The sequence below is a fragment of the Capricornis sumatraensis genome, chromosome 5 (genome assembly GCF_032405125.1).
Source record: "Capricornis sumatraensis isolate serow.1 chromosome 5, serow.2, whole genome shotgun sequence".
Lineage (NCBI taxonomy): Eukaryota > Metazoa > Chordata > Mammalia > Artiodactyla > Bovidae > Capricornis > Capricornis sumatraensis.
This window is the reverse complement of record NC_091073.1, coordinates 64,950,124-64,970,513: the sequence shown is the minus strand read 5'-3', so window position 1 is coordinate 64,970,513 and position 20,390 is coordinate 64,950,124. Positions and strand designations below refer to the sequence as shown.

General features: G+C 41.3%; 1 protein-coding gene across 2 annotated transcripts in view; it reads right to left on the bottom strand.

Annotated features, from left to right (window-relative positions):
* The window catches only part of ELMO1 (engulfment and cell motility 1), a 568,923-nt gene that overhangs the window by 331,922 nt on the left and 216,611 nt on the right, over nucleotides 1-20,390 (bottom strand). The window contains exons 10-14 of one of the 2 annotated variants that reach the window (XM_068972512.1): nucleotides 18,482-18,560; nucleotides 12,946-12,990; nucleotides 11,853-11,903; nucleotides 9,021-9,143; nucleotides 7,258-7,389 (exon numbers count right to left, since the gene is read on the bottom strand). In XM_068972512.1, the coding sequence (XP_068828613.1) occupies nucleotides 7,258-7,389; nucleotides 9,021-9,143; nucleotides 11,853-11,903; nucleotides 12,946-12,990; nucleotides 18,482-18,560 (430 nt within the window). The remainder of the gene's footprint in view (nucleotides 1-7,257; nucleotides 7,390-9,020; nucleotides 9,144-11,852; nucleotides 11,904-12,945; nucleotides 12,991-18,481; nucleotides 18,561-20,390) is intronic. The other variant, XM_068972513.1, reaches the window with a different exon arrangement.

Sequence of the window (20,390 nt, the reverse complement as noted above, 5' to 3'; positions counted from 1 at the left end):
GTGCAGAGCAACCCAGACTAATTAGTTGTCCCTTTTTTATGACCTATTTTTCATGGGGCGTATCTTCAACTATTTGAAATTAGGGTTCTTGGTTAAGAATACTATTCCAATTATTAAATCATCCCTATGGGAAAAAGTGATTTTCTTTATTAAAATCTGCTTTAATTTGTGGTTCCAGAAATGCTTGAGAAAGGGGGTTGAACACAGCAAAGATTAGGTAAATGTTAAAATTTACTTTACATATAGTCTAGATTCTTGCTAATGCTGTCCTTGTAGTCCAAGGGACTGGATCACATTCTCAATGACAAAACCTTTAAGAAAGTCCTGTTAGGAGTGATGCTGAAATATAAGCCAGACCCACCCGAAGCTGCATTCTCATCTATGCAGAATGAGTTTGGAATGAAACTTGATTATAGGATGAAAATTCACCTAACTACAGGGATGTAGTATTTGGTACAGCAGCAGTTTCAAGGCAGCTTCTTGAAATAAATGACTCAAGTCACAGTAGGTTATAGTATTCACACGCACCCCGATTGTCCTGAGTGGTGCTGTGATTTGCAGACATTTGTTGACGTCTCAAATACCTGTGAGTTCTTGAAGGATGGGCCAGCTCTTCCCAACTTGGCATGTACAGGACACGTGGTGAGCACAGAACTGAACCTAGGACCACCTTAGCTTCTCCCCTGCATGGCTCACCCCTGCCTGAAAGCTCTCCAGGGCCTTACAGTACATTGATTCTCTTTATTTCCTGTACCTATGGCCTATGAAATCATCACAGACACTGAGCCATTGTTCCTAAGGGCAGTACAGGTTTAGGTTCCTTTGAGCCCCTGGTCACAAATTTTTGTCAATCGATCAATATATAACCTTGTTTTATGTGCATGTCTGTTTAAAAACTCACTATGTAACTTATTATTGATGCATTAACACAACTCACAGCAACAGCAGTGTCGCTCATGCCTGAAGTAAGTTTATCTAATACACAGGTTTTCTCCATAAGGCACATACATCACAGCCTCTACATGTAGGAAGACTAGACAGCACTTTAGCACAAAGTTGGGGGGCCATTTTAAATGGCAAAATCACCAAGAGAAAGCAAATCATTTCGGAAAATGTGTCCTTGGCTGGACTGCAAAAGGGATACTCATTTAAGAGTTGAAACAAGACGGCAGATACCTTGCTGATCTCATGAGACTGCCCAATAACTCAATTTTTTTGCCACTATGTGCTTGTCTGCAAATGACTGTGAAAGCCCACGATGATTGATTTCAAGGTTACAAATAAATTGTAGGGAATGGGTGAATATTCAGGTCTGGAAGCCATGAAGATTTACTGTCTATTTTAACCCCTCTGAATTTAAAATTCTCTATAATTGGTCTCTTGCTTGTAATGCCAACTCTACATCTCTGCCCCCAGGACAACATGAACACTGGTCACGACAAATTTTCTTGCAGTTTCCCAAGCACACATTATTCCCTCATCTTTAACTGTTATTTTGAACCATGCATTTTCTCATTATCTTCCTAGGAGCAACTTACAACTCTCACATTCCCCCATTATTGTCTCTCACAGTGTCATGGGACACTGGGCAACATTCCAATAATAATATTAATAGTAGCTGTAACACCGTCCAAATTCCTATGTCCGGTATCGTTCTGTACGATTTATAAGTGTTTACTCATTTAATCCACACAACAAACCTATAGACAGAAACAACTAACATGCCCCATTTTAAAGATAAGAAAATTGAGACATGACAATGTCAAGTACCTTGCCGGAATCACTCAGCCTGTGAGTGGCAGAGTCAAAGACAGCCCTGGACAAGCGTAATCCCAATGTCACACTCTCCTAGTAGCTGCGGATTTCCAGCAGCATTTAGACTAAGACGCCGTCTTCTGTGGTATGGGAACAGAGATGGAGATGGAGATGGAGGAAGAGATATATAAATATGCATCTCATTTCATATCCTGCCATCTGTATTTGAGAAAAAATATATTAAAATGACACCAAGCACTGCATATATAATTATGGATAATTATACTTGTGCATAAGCATCTTCTATCATCCAAGAAGGTAAAAAAAATCCTTTAAAATTTGAATGTAAGTCTGTATTCATCATTTGTTTTTTCATTTTCTTTTATTTTCTGATGCTTTGGAATCTTGGGTCCTTGCTGACACTGGAGGGGCTCCCCTTTGCAGAGTGACCTGCTTTCTAGAGATGAGAAGGCTGCCTTCATCCCCCAACAACCTCCTTTCTCAGTGTTTACACTCGGGGCCACCATCCACCCGCCCTAATGAACACGGGGCCAAGTACGGGACAACGCAGGGTAGCATGCAGGCTCAGAACTCAGGGAGATTATTCAAACCAACCAGTTCTGAGTCTGCTTACCCGCTGTGCCTTGGCTTTCCCGTGGAGACCACGACAGAGGCCATTGCCTGTGTTTCCCCCTTGCTCCCTCAGTCTCCTGACTGACCCTAGTGCCCCCTTATGCTCCTGTGAGGTTACATGCTCCCTCCTCTTGGGATCTATGAATAACAATCTGCCTGTTCTACAACAACCATCTCCAGGGGCAGGGCTGGCCTTATTATACCTGAATACAATAAAACCTACATTTTAAAAGAGTCTTAATTCTGAAATAGTATTTTTCCCACTACCCACAAGTTAGCCATGTTTTTTTCTGCTAAGACCATCTGAAAATATTAAGGTAAATGCTTATCAAAACACTTCAGATTAAAAGCACATTATGCTGTTCAGAAAGAGTTTCTTTTTTAAAATGAGCTTATTTTATCCCCAGTCAAGCTCAAGAAGAAGAAAAAGACAACTAAGGAAAAAACCCACTCTTTTCCATTTTCTGACATCTGCCTTAGTCCAACAGGGTTCAAGAAAAAAGAACTATAGATACCTCCTTTTAGACTGGACAAGGGTAAAATCCACAAATAGAGAAGCTATCAATTTGACATCAAGACAGTCACGTTCTGAAGGGTTTGTGGCCAGGAACTCAAACTCTTCTCAGAGTATGCAAAGCATTCTGCACAGTTCCTGGTCATTATAGTCAATAGGGCATGGTCTGTATAAAGGTATTTCCTGTGTTTTCAAAATAAAATCATTATAAAAATGTGAATCTGCCTTCTGTCAGGTTGAGAAGCACACATGCACCTCCTTAGAAGTTCCAATAAGATTAGTATTAACCCAGACATCCTTGACTCCCTCTTCTTACCAGGGAATCTATAAGCATGTCCATTTTGCAACTCAGAAACCATTAACTAAAAGATCTTGGAAGAATAAGCAGCTTTGTGTTAAGAGCAAGTGCTTTGCTGTGTTATGACTAACCATACAAGCCATTTAGCCACTTTAGATTGGGACTTTAGAATGATTTCACCAGAAAAATCTGCTCTGTTGGGATGCTGCACTGAGAAGAAATGTGAGGCCCATCTGCCTTCTCGAAAGTGTCGTGCTTTATTATCCGGTAACAAACTGTTCTTCTTGCCTTGTTGGAGCAACGGCCCCTCCAGTTCGGAAAACTTAAAAAGCTGCCTATGATTTCCTTGAAATGTGCTCTCCGAAAAGAAAGGGAAGGAGGTGCCATTTGCTGGGTGCCTCTGCCATGCCAGGTGCAAGGCCCGTTGCTAAAAGATGGTCTTGCAGAGCCCGCCAGCAGCTGCGAAATAGAAGAGCATCTGCCCAGTTTCATCCTGAGGAAGCTGACACCCAAACAGGTTAAACAACTGCCCCATGCTTGCATGCTAAGTCGCTTCAATTGTGTCCAACTCTTTGCGACCCTATGGACTGTAGCCCATCAGGCTCCTCTATCCATGGGATTTTCCCAGCAAGAATACTGGAGTGGGTTGCCATGCCCTTCTCCAGGGAATGTTCCCAACCCGGGATCGAAACTGCGCCTCCTGTGTCTTCCGCTTTACAGGCGGATTCTTTACCACTGAGCCACCAGGGAAGCCCAAATAACTGCCCTACTGGCCAGTTATTAATAAACGGCTCACTAGTAGTAAGTGGCTTTTTAAGTGGGAAGCATGGAATTAAAATCTAGACTCACTCAACTCCAAAAATTTGTCACTTAATGTGTCCTGGGCAATGCCTACTCAGGAGATGCAAAAACGAGGAATAACAATCTTATATGACTTGAACTTTTCTTCAAAGAGATCCAAAAGGCTACTCAAGTCTCAGACTGCGGAGGAGGTTGCTAAGGAGTTTACAGACAAGATTACTCCTCCTTTGGAAGCACAGAGAGAATCCTTTATCAGGACAGTTTCCAGCATCCAGAGCTTTCCCGGCCAGACACTTGAGGTCTTCAACCAGCTTTCTGCGTTTTGCACAATGGCCTCTAGGTGGCACCACCAGCCTGTCTTTCCATTAGCGAGGCCTGTCTGTTTCTGCTGACAGGTAGTCAAAAGAGAAAATTTCTGCTTGTGAAAGTGGTTGCATCATTTCTAGCGTTAGAAATCATGACTAACTAGTCTTTTCAGTTTCTCCATTACCTGATGCAAGATTGTGGCCTGGAAGAAGTTTCAGAGGAAGGACTAAAATTGAAAGCTCAAAGAAAGTACCAGGGAAAAATCAACACTCCGTTCTGGTTATTCTCTGTTCAAGATTTTTGCTTTTTTTTAAATGATTTTTTAAATCCTTGGAGTGGAGGCCACATAAGTGCTGAAGGCCTTAGAACAACATAATTTTAACTTTTACTTTAAAAATGCAACATTCTTCATAAAGTACTCACAAAGTACTCAAAAAACACTCAGCAGACGTTGAAAGCTAAGACAGAGACAGACCCCAGAAGCCAACTGTGGAAGGAATTATCAATCATGTTATGACAGATGGAGCTTCATCGAGAAAAATCACTCAAGAGTTTGGCTTGTGGGATACTCTGGAGATTTCACACAGGACTAACACATAGAAATAAAAAAGGAGGTGCCTCATACCTCCCACCCTCATTAAGTCTATCCTTCCTAGAGACCTGCAGTAACACAAAAAGCTGGGATAATCCAAGTCCTACTGAGTGGTCTTTCCTCAACTTCCCTCTCTCCTCCATCCCTCAGACAAGAAAACAGATAACACTGTATGTTCTGGGACCCAACTGCCCCCGACAAAACCCACTAGGACCTGGGTCAGAGACACATTGTGTCCAGGGATCAGTATGTGTAAAAAGCTCACTTTGCATTTTCCACATTGTTCAAATGCACTAGAAATCCAGGTGGTACCAAAAGGAGGAACATGAATGGCAGTAACTCAAGCGTACCCTAGCACCAGGCTCTCCTCCAGGACAGAATATCAGGATCGAGGGGAAGCAGTTCGAAATGTACACACCTTGGTCTGTTCCCTGCCATTCTGTATGACCTAAGGGTAAGAGATTGGATGATTTTGCACAACTTCCCAGGTGATTTGCATATGACTCCTGGCTCAACATGGGGCTTCCCTGGTGATTCAAAAGGTAAAGAATCTGCCTGCAATGCAGGACACCTGGGTTCAATTCCTGGGTCGGGAAGATCCCCTGGAGAAGGAAATGCAACTCACTCAAGTATTCTTGTCTGGATAATTCCACGGACATAAGAGCCTGGCAGGCTCCAGTCCACGGGGTCACAAAGAGTCAGACAGGACTGGGCGACTAACTTTCACTTTCACTTTCCTCACTCAACACATTAAAGTAAAACCTGGAAGGAACTGTCAGGGAGGTAGAATGTGAGCTGTATCCACAGTTCGACAGGCAACTCCCTAGCAAAGAGTCTGCCAACACACCGGTGGGTGAGAGCAGGACCGGGGCCACCTTGGAACCTTGATCATCGCCACACACCAAGCACAGGGACTCTCACCTCTCCATCAGTCTTGGAATTTTTGCTAAAATTTAGAAAAACAGATTCAGCTAAAAGATCAAATGGAAGGTCAAAGTCAAAATTTGGGATATGACAGCATAAAAATGAAGCTCTGTAAAGCAAGTTGCAAAGCTGAATACAATGCTTCAGAAGTGTTCTTCTTAGAAAAAACATGTTAAGACTACCAGTAAAAAAGGAATAACATCAAATTATTATTTTTTTTCTAGTTTTACAAATATTATTAGAGAGGTTTATAAAAAAGTTACTCTGATGCACCAATGGTTAAAGTAGAAATTACCCAGTGTTTATGGAAAGCAATTTGATGATATCAAAAGCTTTAAAAATATATATCATAGAAATGCTAGTTTCATGGATTTATCCTAATGACATGATCAAGGATGTACATCAATACTGAGAGGCAAAGATGTTAATTGCTGACTCATCTGTAATTTTAAAACACTGAAATACTCAGTAAAAGAGCTTGGCTAAATAAACTGTAGTACACTCATATAATAACAACTCTTTAGTAATGAAAACAATGCATATAACTGATGTGGAAACATTTTCAAAGAATTCCCATAAAAGATAAGATTTTCCAAATAACAATAAAGCATAAATACCAATGTGTACAAATGAATATTAACAGTAGTGTGTGTGTAAGTATATTCAAGGAAAGAGTATTTGCAGTTATAAATTAATGCCCGATGATTTCTAATTACTGAAGACAAAAGTCTGATTTATGTTGGTTATGAAGGAGGTAGAAAGAAACCCAAATTTACACCTGCAGAATTTGAGGTTAATAAGCCAAAGGTCATATAGAAATGTGATAATGATGAAAGCAAAAATGGACCGGAAGCAGAAACAAAAACAACAGATTATATTCAGGACAAGGCTGTGTTCTGATCTGCAAACTAAGTAAAAAGAAAATCTAGGTGGTAACTAATTAGCATCCGTAGCAAGACAAAACTTTTAGGACAATATAAACTGCATGTCACACCATGATTAAATTTCAGGAGACTCTCAATCTGATTGTGATATGGAATCGGCATATGTGTGAATAACTCAGTCACCAGTCCCAAATAAGGTTTCTCCCACAATTGCCATCACCCATTTAATTTAAATAGAATCTTCAGCCTCCTGTGAAGTAGATCTAACGAAGTCTAGATGCTTTCCGGGCTAACTACTCTTGGTTACACTTAATCAGAACTGAATAAACAAACTCAGTATTAGTCACACTTGTACAAGTTATTCCACTCCGCTGCAGCCAGAAGAGATTTTCATGTGATCCTGTTTAAACCAGCTAAACATCTGGAAAATGTGGAAACTATTCTGTAAGGCACAGGAGGACCACACGCTCGGAGGAGACATCGCTTATGAGGCTGAGGTCAGGCCCCCGGGTGCTGGAAGGAGAGAGCTTACTGGAGACGGCTTACTTACTATGAAGCCAAGTTTCTTATAATCCCGGGTGTACATGGACTTGCGCTTCTCTATGCTGCCACTGCTGTTATTTGGTTCAGACTCTGCATCAAAAGCAATTCTTCGAAGTTCAAATATGATGTCCCGCTGAGCCTGAAGGGGTTAGGAAGGAAAAAAAGGGAGGGAGAGAGAGCTGCCTTCATTCTGTGATGTTTCATCTGCTCCCTCATTCCCCAGGGTCTAAATGAATCACTGGGTACAGGCAAAAGGAAAACAGATAAAGGGCAACCAGTGTTCTAAGTTACAGCTCTGTGAACTTTTTCCCCCTCCTGCCACTCTCCCTGCTGGTCAGCCCTGGCTTTATTCCACAATTATCCTCATGGCCAAGCCCCTTGAAGCTCTGGTATCAACTGCCCTGTGACAATCTCAATGAGGGCCCCAAATATGATGGAAGGCTTGTGATTAGAAAAAGCCAAGTTAGAAGATCTTGAAGTCCTGTACTGTCAGAAATAAAGTGAGAGGCACATAAGGTTTAAGAACAATAGGTAGGTGATACGGGATCCCTAACTCCACTGAGAAGTGACTTCATAGAGACAAATCTGAAAAATGGTTAAAACGGTAAAGGTTCTGTGATGCATGTTTAACCACAATAAGAAAAAGGCATGTATCTTTTACATAAATAGGAGGAGGTTTTCAAGAAGGGAGGGCTGTTCCACCTCTGGACGCACTGCCTTTCAAACTAGAAGTCATAAGGCAGTCTCATCTCTCTGTGATGATTGCACTTGGCCTTGCCAGAAGTGTGGGGCACGTTAGACAGCCGCTGGAAGCCTCTGGATCATTCTTAATCGCGTGGCCTCACGCCACGAACGAAGTGCTGCGGCGGTTACACACTTCGCATGTGTGTCCACATCTGCCAGAGATCAGACCCTCACGTGCCAATAACGAGTGTTTTCCTTTCCAAAGCTGCAGCGCTGTTTAAGCTGCAAATACGCTACAGCAGCGCTCCCAGCTGTTTCCTCTCACTCTGTCTTCACACAGTAAAGTTCCCCCAGAGCCTTTTGGATCAAGACTTAACCTCTCAAGCACAACAGCCAGAGACCTAGAGAGATCTATAGCAGAGAGCCAACCTGCAGAAATGGAAGCCCAGAAATCAGATGTAACCTGGGGCCTCCAAGGCTCTGACCACTGGAGAATGGAAATACTCTCTCAGCCTGTAGAAGCCATATCACCAGAGCTGTGTCCTGGGGACTTGACTCCAAAGCTATCACCAATGAAGGTACTGGAGCCAAGTGTCAGTATTTGTAGTCATGCGATGTCAGTTTTTCTTATCCAATAAGGAAAGAGTCTGCATGTGTTCAATACATAACAAAATAATTCATTTATTTTATTCTATGATCCTATGCATGCTTAGTCACTTAGTTATGTCCAACTATTTGCGACCCTTTGGACTGTAGCCTGCCTGGCTCCTCTGTCCATGGAATTTTCCAGGCAAGAATACTGGAGTGGGCTGCTATTTCCTACTCCAGGAGATCTTCCTGACCCAGGGATTGAACCCCTGTCTCCTGTGTCTTCTGCGTTGCAAGAGGAGTTTTACCCACTGAGCTGTCAGAGAAGCCCTCTCTGATTCTAGATTCACCAAAATTTTAAATCCATTTCCCTAAGTTCTGAGATGATAATAATATTATCATCATCAAAAGCCTCCTGGTTTCTAAAAAGCTCAAGAAAAGACCTTTAAGGATGTTCTTTCCCTCATATGCTTTGACTGTTGTCTAATGAGCACTCACCTGGTCCTGTGGGTCCATCTTGGTCATCATCCTATCTTCCAAAAGGTTAAAGGTCAGCACCTGCAGCACGTACAGCTGGTGTGCCATTTCATTGTTGATGGCCCGCTGAGCTCGGATGACATGCTAGGGAGATGGTTCATGAGTGAAACTTTTTTAAACAAAGGAAGAAAGTAACAGCAAATAACCTAATTTACCCACCCCACCCTCATCATGATGCCAAGTAGAACCTCAGAAGACCTCATTTGGAAGCATGGGGCATGAAGGTGGGTGGAACCACATCAGGAGAAAGATGAGTGCACACGTGACCCTGGAGTTTTCCTTTACATTTCAGGACCCAGTAAGGTTCCTGATCTTTAGGCCAGAACTGGGGAAAGACCTATTGTGTTCAGGGAAGAGTGGAAGTGCAGCAGGAAATGGAAATTTGGTGACTGTTACAGCCATATAAGAGAAGGTATGCCTGAAATGGGAGCATCTTGAGGAGAGCTATGGATTTCTACAACAGAAGCACTCCTTGCCTGCTTGCCTTGCCAGAAAAATAAATGGTACACATGTACTGTAAGCAGTTCTGCCATCCTCTTACCCTACAGCTGTCTCCGAGAAGTGACCCCACGTCTAAACTGGGAAAGCTTTAGAAGCATCACACAAAGGCAAAGTAACTATCAGATCTGTCATTAATTCCCTGTGGACACTATATAGTGGCCACTACCCCCACAATGCAGTGAGTGAATTTTCTTTAGAAAATGACCCTTCCCCTTAGAAACAGAACCAAAATGGAATAAATATAAAAGGAGGGGCAGGAGACTATAATATGTGGGCCTTTGTCCCGTCAAGGGCTGGGTTTGAAATGGAATTCAAGACTCGGACCTAATATGCATCTGCTTTGGCAGAAACCACAGCTGTGCCTTGAACATGCCAGTCAACTGGAGATGTTCCTGGTGGTTCAGTGGCTAAGACTCTGTGCTCCCAGGGCAGGAGGCCCAGGTTCGATCCCTAGTCAGGGAATTAGATCCTGCATGCTTCAGCTGAGACCCAGTACAGGCAAATAAATAAATGAATACTTTGTAAAATGCCAACCAACCGGTCAAAGTGGTGAAACACCCACTCGAATGAGTTATTTTGAATTGCTAGGCCCAACCATGTCTTGCTGTCTCAAGGAATTTTCTCTGGGTACCCTGAACCTGGCGTGTACCTGGACTCCACAGCCTGGCTCTGAGCACCATGATAAAATAGCCAATTAAAGGAGAGGTGGAGTGAAGAACAAGACATAGAAGGAAGTCGCTGAACCAAAATCAGGTGGGTTGGAGGGTGGGAAGCCAAGCAATGCAATGGGGAAAAATCAAACCTCATATCTTCCAATCTTCCCAACAGAATGTTAATTCTTGGTATATGTTTAATGTCCAAAGTGTATGGACAGTAAAGCATATGGCTATTTATTTTATTAGCAACTCAACAATATCTACACTCCAAGTTCTTGCCAAAGAATACCAACCAATCTTAAACTTCCAATCATCAAGGTCTCATTTAAAAAGTCACGCTGAAGCAAACTGATCTTTGAGACATGGTAGCTACAGTCATTTCACCCACTCCATCTGTGGGCATTCTAACTTCAACTGCCACACCAAGGTGATATCAACAACAGGCTAAGACTTTAATCCCAGGTTTCTACTCTTTCATCACTCTACTCTCCACCCCCTACACAAATACCTTCGTTTCTCTATGATTAATATTGTTGCTTCCACTTCTATTGAGAGCGAGTATAAAACATAACCATATTTTGAATCCCTCTGCAATTTCTACAAAACCATTCTTGGACAAAGAATATATTAGAATGTTCTGACAATCCCCGTTTCAGATTCCAGTTCCAGGGGGTGGAAATATGTCATCCTCCAAAGACCTAGGGTACCCCTTTTATCAAGTAATGAAAAGTACACTCATATGGTTTCTCTTTATCCTTAACAGCCAGGAAGTTTAACATCAAACTTGATGACAAATCATAGTCATTATTATTGGCTTTGGATTCTAGAATATTTATTTTATTTGCCCCCATAAGGTTTTTAATTTTTAATGGCCTCATGGTATTGGAATGTGTGTGTGTGTGTGTGTGCGTGTGTGTGTGTGTGTGTGTGTGTGTGTGTGTGTAACTGTATGCTTGCAGAACTCCTTTTTGGAATTACACAAGCATAAATCTTTATTCTTTTTTTTTTTTTTTTGGTAAGCAGAAGAATCAATCACACATGTTTTTTTCTCTAGTTAAAAGTCAAGTAGCAGATAAGGCCTCAAGAAATCTTGCTATTTGATTTACTTCTAAACATGTACAACATAACATGTAGAGCCTCTTCTTGACTGAGGTTTCATGTATTTTTGCATCACAGTGAATGAGTGGGTTTCATGCCTGACCTTTCTGCCTTTCTCTGATAAAGTGGCCCAGGAAAATGATGGTCAAAATTTCAGGACTTCTCTCAGAGTCTGATATGTTTCTCTTTAGTTTCCCCATTAAAAATGGTATTTGCTCATATTGGTGGACTTGTTAAAGTCAGGGAGTCCCTAATTTCCTTAAATACAAAGCTAAAGCTCTGTTGAGTTATAATAAACCTGCCACAAGGCATTTCTCTCTTCCCGGGACCCCCGCCCTCCAATCACAAGGCCATCCCTGGGGGAAAGCTTTATTTATTCCATTTCCAAAAGCACACTTTTACCGCCTTTCTACTTCCCACTGCTTGATCACAGAAGCAAGTCACAGAACAAACCAGAAAACCACACCAAAAGAGGAGATCTATAAATCCACCAGACCCTTCTTCCCCAGCAAGGTGCTCACAGCACACAGGTACTCACCGTTAAGATGATGGAACGCAATTGCTTCTGAGCCAAAATATTCGCCATCTCCTGTGGAAGAAAACACGCAGATAGAAAAGCATCAGTTAGAAAGAAACATTTCCACGTGGCCCCAGATGATTTTATTCTGGGGTGTGCTTCAACACTGGATATCAGCAGTATTTCTTACCAAAGAAAGGGCTCAAATGGACAGTACTACTCAACTGAGTTTGTGAATGTTGTTTAGATAATACAGCAATGTCCAAAAACAAAGGAAAGAAATTTGGCACCGATGACTTCTTTCTTTCTCTTCTTGTTTCTTTTTTTTGAATTTCTTCCTTCCAGGAAAAGGTGAGTACTAAATCAAAATCCAGATGAGAGCAGTGGCTCTCCACTGAAACGGCTCATCAGCTTTTATTAGAATATATATGTGCAGAGAGTTGTTACTACAAGGCAACATATGCCCGCACCTAAGAGATTTCAATACTAGAGAGCCATCACTTTAAAGATCTAAGACTTCTAAAAGCCATTTCATCTGCATCTGTGCAAAACCAAACATTGAGTAGTATATACCCCAAGGCTTAATAGTCTATGCAAATGAATTGAGTGAAGTTTTAGCAAAGGACAGACATCTGGGCAGAGCTATGCTCTAGGTCCACACCCAGGCTCCCTGGGCCTCAGTTCTGCAGACTGTGCATTGGTCTACCTGACTGGCACAGAGGTTTTGCAGATGATTTTATTAAATGACATGATTTACAGATGCTCTTTCTAAACACTGTCAAATAGATACTAAGGGAAAACTAAACGGTTGAATGCAATTCGGGTACAAACATCCAAAAGGAAAAATACTGCTCATATTCAGGAAGTCACTGGGATGTTTATTGATGAAGGGGGTAATTTGAGGGTCACCACTCTTACTGAGTAGAGAAGAAGCTAAGTTATAATTTAAAAACACAACTGTGAATTTGATCAAGGTCAAAATAACCTTGTAGAAAGCAAGGCAAACTCAGAACACGGGGAGGAAGTACAAGGGGGTGCACAGGCAGGGCTGGACAGGAGCAGAATGAGGGTGCAGGGCCTGCTGAGTGCTGACGAAGGGAACGTGGGGACTTACAGTCAGAGGACACTCAAGGATGTCAACACTGCTGTCTACACCAACCTAACAGCCATCGCCACCACAGAAGGAAAGCAGGTAGGAGAGAGAGGGATGGAAATTAGGAGCACTCTGTTAGACATCACAGCTTAATGTTAACGTCCCCGCTCATCCACAGCATTAAAGAGACACACGTACAAATACTCTACGGTGATCTAAAAAGGCCAGAGATGGCATCAGTCAAAATCCAATGCTGAATCCTCTTCCAACCTCTTAAAAACAAGAAGGCAAGGACAAGAACACCTTCAGAAATAAGTTAAATGGTGATCCAGAAGGAACTGCCCTTCCACAGGGTGAAGAAAGCATGCCTTCTTCATGATCAAAACAGAAAGAGTCCATCTTTTTTTTTTCTCTTGGACCAGATGAATAACAAAGGCCCAACATTCCTTTCATTCCTTTTCTTTTATATAAATAAAAGTATTGCTTTATTGGCACACACACACAAATCCTCTGTGCCTATGTCAGCCTGAGGTAGATGTGCTTAGTCAATTAGTCAGTCGTGTTTGGCTCTTTGTGATCCCATGGACTATAGCCCTCCAGGCTCCTTTGTCCATGGGATTCTCCAGGCAAGAATATTGGAGTGGGTTGCCATTTCCTCCTCCAGGGGATCTTCCCAATCCAGAGATCAAATCCACGTCTCCTGTATCTAGTGTATTGCAGGGAGATTCTTTACTGCTGAGCCATCAGGAACTCCATGTTAGTCTATCAACTTATAAAGTTTTAAAATAAGTTAGAAGGAATGATATACTTCCAACATCTACTAGAGCAGTTATTGTAATGATCTGTTTATGATATTTATCTTCTGCAGAAGAGTATGGTCCTCTCAAGGGCACACAGACTGTCCTTTTCATTTTTGTATTCCCAGCCCACAGCACAATGACTGACACAGAATAGGCAATGAATGTTTGATGAAACAGTCTGCTACCCTCTTAAAGGAACTGGAGCGTGATCAGAGAGAAAACGGAAAAATCCTTGTCCGTATCATGGATTTTTTTTTTTGTCCAATATTAAAGAATGATTTGAGAGAACTTGAGAATCTATGGAGAATATTTTATATCATTAGGATGATATAAAAGTATATGATTTTGGTTTAGTCACTAAGCTGTGTCTGACTCTTGCGATCCCATGGACTGTAGCCTGCCAGGCTCCTCTGTTCATGGAATTGTCCAGGCAAGAATACTAGAGTGGGCTTCCACTTCCTTCTCCAGGATAAAAATATATATCCTGGATATAGACAAATATAAATATGGATATGAATACAATCATACCTCAGAGATATTGCAAGTTCAGTTACAGACTGCTACAATATAGCAAATACCTTGATTAATATTAGCTCACACTAATATTTTGGCTTCCAAGTGCATACAAAAGTTATGTTTACACTATACTGAGGTCTATTAAGTATGCAATACATTATATCTAAGAAAACAAAGTACATAAAACATTTTTTTACCCTCCTAAAGGAACTAGTGTTTGATCAGAGAGAAAATGGAAAAATCCTCATCCACATCATGGATGTTTTGTCCAATACTAAGGAATGGTTTGAGTGAACCATTAAGAATACTTTATTGCTGGTGGTTGCAATGGTAAAGAATCCACCTGCAATGCGGGGGACCTAGGCTCGACCGCTGGGTAGGGAAGATCCCTTGGAGGAGGACAAGGTAACTCACTCCACTCCGCTTGCCTGGAGGATTCCCATGAACAGAAGAGTCTGGTGGGCTACAGTCCATGGGGTTGCAAAGAGTAGGACATGACCGAGCTACTAAGCACAGGACAGACTGCTAAAAGATCGTAACATCGTCTAAGTCTTCATTGACTCATAGTCTTGTTTGCTGATGGAGAGCTTGAAATTTTGCAGGAATTACCAAAGACGCCATGTGAATAAATGCTGTTGGATAATGGTGCCAGTAAACTTGGTTGGTGCAGGGTTGTCATAGACATCGAATTTATATATATATATATATTAGCATCTGTGAGGCACAATAAAGCAAAATGCAGTAAAACGAGGTCTGCCTGTACAGATATATTGACATGGAAAGATGTCCACAAAGTCAGGTTTAGTGTTAAAAGCATTTTTGAGAATAAACAGTGCACGCAGGATGATCACATCTAGTGACAAATGATGTCTGAGGGGAAGTCTTTGCACAAAACAAGCAGGGAGTAGGACCATGACAGCCCCACAGGGGTGAGTAGTGGCAGGGTTTCCCTCTCTGGGGATGCAATTATAGGTGTTTTTAAAACAGATTCCTTTGGAATCTGTATTTTCTGATTTTTCTACCAAATCTTCAAGCTAAAGGGCTTGTTTTTTTTTAATAATGCTTATCAAAACATAAGTGTTTGTAGAGAAATTTGGAAGCGATTTGACAAACTTCATCATGGAAATAATAAAATGAATAATGGCAACCAGTTGTAAAAAAAAGGATCCATATGCCCACCTAACAACAATCCCCTCTCCCATTAAACAGCACCCTTTTCCTTCATTTGGGCAGGAAAAGGGAGCTTTTCCAATATCTGCGAGGCAGGCATGACCCAACCCCTGACCTCACAGGGAGGGTGACAGGGTACCATCACACAGGAGGCAGTTATACCCCCACCCTAAGCTCAGTGCTCCCTCAGGCAGGTCAACTCCATGAATGCAAAACAACATCGCTCAGGGTTGCCTGCCAAGTAAAAAGATTTGGCTTTGGTGGTATCCTTCTTCAGTAAAAGTAGAAATAAGATATAGGTATTCAAAATCCTTCCAAATTCATTAACATTTTGAAAAAAAAAAAAAAACCCAAATAATGGAGTCCTACCAATGTGTCTGACCCTGAGTTGGAAAGAGATGTTGAAATAAATAAAAACTTTTGACTGAAGTGGAATTTATCCAATGTCTAAAAGCTTTAAAAAAACAAACAAAAAGGGACATTCCTGTAAATCCAATAAATAAGTGTTAAGGTTATGTTTTAATCTAACTGGAGTAAGAAAATGGGCTTGATGTCTCCCAAGTATCAGTAAGTTCTTTACCAGACAAATACAAGGCCATTCTGCAGGAGACGCTTCCTTGACCAGTATTCAGTGGGATGCTTTGCAGATAAGAGCAAGAGTAAGGCTGGGATTCTAACATGGACTCTTAATCAGCTCAGCAACCTGTCAAGTTCCTGACCTCTTTGACTCTCAATTTCCTCATTTATAAAATAGAAATAATAAGATTTTCTATAGATGTGAAGATTAAATGAAATGACATAAAACATGTCTGCAAGGCAGACTCTCAAATATTATCAGTAACAGGCTTTGGCAAGTTTTCCTATTTGCCAAAAATTTCAGAACTTTCAATCTTTAAAAACATAAATCAATCAATAACAAATATATAATATACAGCAAGATATTACCAATTAGCTTGAGCTTTTGCTTTATCAGACTCCACTGATATTCAAAAAATAATGACAAATAAGCTTTTCTTCATTATGAACTTGAAGTAATTTTTAGGGCCAACTCTCTCTTAACTCACTAGTAAGTATTTTAAAAATTAAAAATCAAAGTACTCCTTTTCTTGACAAATAATAGTCACTGATTCATCCTAAATTCAACATAGTCTATAAAGTCCAAGTTAATTTTCTATTCACAAGTATTGCCATTTTTATTTCAAAGACTAAAATCTGAATTTTCTGCTGGTTGATAAACCCTTTTTCTTAGTTGAATTGTTTACTTAAGTGATTTAATGTTATTAGACTACCTTTTGTGATTTAGTATTAATATAGTAATGTATGTACAAACTGTGCTATGTCAGTTTCATATAGCTTAATTTTTCAAAAATAAAAAAGATTTGATTAGCAGAATTCAAGCCTAATGTTAATGGCATTTCTAGTATAATGGTACCCCATTATATTTTCATTGTTATCATTGCCCTGGAGTCAGCATAGATTGGCATCTAATTCCCTATTTCTTCATGGTCATTCAATTCCAGTTAATCAGATTAACAGTAATTTAAGCGTAACAGAATGATGCAAGGGGTATGCATCTTACTTATGCAGAGGTCTGAGTGAAATCGTAACACTTGGGGTGAGTGTGAGCTTTCCTTTCCTCTAATCTAGCCACAGAGGGAAAGACAGTTTCAAGAGTCTAGGTCAGTTTAGTCAGAGTCTTAGTTCTGGCCTGGCTCTTGACCCCACTCTACAAGCAGCTATCATTGGTCTGGCTAGGCATCCTTGGTCTGGCTAGCAGAAGAATTGAGCTTCTCTGTGATGCCCATGTCAGGCTTGTGAACATATGCAGGCAACTTACTGGCCTGATGGGAATTATGCTCCCAGTATTTAGATATAAATATAAAAGGAGCAGCCCTACCCATGATCCCACTTAAGATCTGCAAAGCTGCCCTGAAATATCCAGCCTGGAAAATAAGCTTGGGGAGGGCAGGCACCTCCTGGCTTCAGCCAATACCAAACCAAAAGCACAGGAAATTAGAAAGCCACTCTGCTTATTGTGCAAATGTAACTCCTAGGAATGAGCAAACAAACCTAAATGGAAAACAAACCAGAAACACTCATATTTAGCCACTGAGGTTTAAAATCCCTGGCAACGAAAAAAAATAAAGTAAAAAAAAGAAAAAGTAAAATTCTTGCCACAGTATTCAGTAGCATGCTAACCTTCTAAATTCTTCTAAAACAATTTATTAGTAACTGTCATAAGCTCCCCAGTATACTTTCTAAACCCTGGAAGATCTCATATTTTCATCTAGTTTCTAAAGGGAGTCAATTGTGACCAAGGTAACAAGGATGTTATGTTGCTGGGGAAAAAAAAGAAAGGATTCTGAGATGTGAGCCAAATTCTAAGACATGCAAAAGCGCCACTTCTTCCATAGCCACTTTATAATAGTCCTTTCCCTCGCTGAAGAAGAACCAAAGATTGACAAAGGGCAGTATTGAAGGGTACATTCCAAGCAGATACTTTGAAGGGGTTCCCTCCTTCTGATGACACAGAGGAGAGGAAATGAAATGCGCACTCTTCCTGGGCACATCCACACACGGACAGCAGAAATATCACTAAGCAAAGAGCCTCTTACAGATGAAAGGTTCTCTCAACTGCGGCAGCAATTTACACATTCCCTTTCCCATCTTCCCACTTGGCATCTCCCCCAGCAAAGGGTGACAGTTCTCAGAGTCTAGCTTTCCTCATCAGGAAAATGGGGACAATCCCTCCCTGGCTCCAGTGAGTATCCAGTGAAGACCACAGGGACTTCTAACTCTGCATCCACCGCAAAAGCAGTTTCCTCTTTCTTTCAGCTCTTTGTTTGGGGCTTCTATACTGGGTTTTACATGATGAAAGGGCTTTACCTCTGAAATACTTCATCTCCAACTAGCTCCCACTGGATCTGTGAATGATCCCAGTCTGGCCAGGCAAACCGCCAAGAAGCAGAGAACCCCAGAGGAGTTCCTGGGATTGGAAGGGGAGGGCTCTCCCTGCACCAAAGCTCGTCAGCCCTGGGCACAGGCTTTAAGGCAGAAGAAATGCAACTTACCTGCCTCCTCTCATCAGGGGCCTTCAGGAAAAGTGCATTAATCACTGCAATGGTATAGGTCTGGATTTCTTGATCTGTCCTGTAAAGACACAGAACAACATCAAAGTCAGAAAAGACCACCCCTCAGTGAGACCATGATAAGGGTCATGATTATTTCCCCAAAAAAGGTGAGAGAGAAAGGCAGGACCCAGAGAACGCAGTCAGCACTGTGTATTTCAACCATGAAAAGCTGGAAACATGTGAGGAGACAATTACTATTGCTAGCCGGACAAAACATACTCACCCAGAGATATAGGTGGCCAGCTGGCTCTCTTCCCCTCTCCTCTATTAGAGTTAAAAACATGGACCAGTGTGTGTGTGTGCGTGTGTGTGTGTAATTTTCTGTCTGATGCAGGAAGTACATCTGGGAATAGTCCTGGGTGTCCCCACATTCCTGGGCTTATTATAGAGGAGACTGCCTTGTCTCCATGGCAATATTACATATTCTAAAAATCTATTTTCAACTAGAAATTTGAAAGAACAAGAAGGATAGGTTTCTATGTTTACAAATTTGCTTTTCACAGGAATGAAATCAGAAATTCCAAATGAAGCCAAGATCTACAGTTAGGTGCATGGTAAATAGTAAATATTAAGCACAGCACAGCACAAATAGTAAATAAAAGAACCAAGGGCATAAACAATAAACAAAGAGCAGAGGCCAGTGAGCTACATTTAGAGATAATTTAGGAAGAGGCAGAGCTTATTACACAGCCTCAGGAAGGAGGAGATTTTAAGCCCAGTGCCCCACTGGCTGGCTGTGTGGCCTTGAAGTTCACAGGGTGTCCCTACACAGCTTCCTCATCTGGAACACTGGGTAAAAACACACTCATTTCAAGGAGCTGCTTTTAGGATAAAATGAGGTAATGCACATAAAACCTTTAGTACAGCACTTGGCAAATAAGAGACTCTCCTCTTGGCAAAGTGCACTGTAAATGCACAATGATGCCCTTGAGATGCAGAAGAAAGATACAGACTTTTAAGTTGATACAGGTCGCATTCAGGGACACACGAAATTGGTACCATTTCCAGAGTGATTTCACACAAAATCATTTTAGAGCATGGGCTAGTTTTCCCTGAGGCCATAGTCTATAGCTTGTGTGACTTACAATTTTACACTCTAGTCACCATCTCCTACCCCCAAATGAAGGAAACATCTAATGCACTTTGGTAGTTTAATATAAAGTTTAATTATAAACACATAGTCAACATTTTTGGTATATTGAGAACTACTGAATACTCTCTTGAATTCTCATTCTACACCCCCAACCCAAACAGGCCAATCAGGTTTCCTCTTGAAAATCTGCCAGTGTGACCTGAGAGACCAGGGGCAGCACTTACTGGGAGCCAAGTCACATTACTGCCAGCCAATATACCAGAGAAAAGGCCTGTTGTGAGAACTCCAAGGAAGCCATAGTTTCTGTCCTTCCCAAGGCTTAGCTACTCAAGTCATTCCTCGGGTCTATAAAACACCCCAGTATCCTTTCAATAAACTCCCTGTCCTAGCTCAGGATGCTTCTTGCCACCTGCGATCCAAAATACTTTCATTGATCAAGTGGCATCCTACAAGCATTCCTTCTCAGGCTCGCATCATCAGAGGCAACCTTACTCGTTATCTTGGGGGAGGAGAGATTCCCCCAAAACCCAAGGCTGCTAGGGCAGCTATTTCATAGCTCAGGCGTCTTAAAATTTTGTATTTTATAAAATACACAAGAAAAAGGTTATTGTAATCACCTGGAGACAAATAAAGAAGTCTGGCTTTAAAAACTCCTAATTAACTATGAAAATTCTCATATTGCAGAAAATACTGTATGATTAAGGATAAAGACCCTATTGAGAACGTAAGAGAACAAATTGCTTTATTGTATCTTAT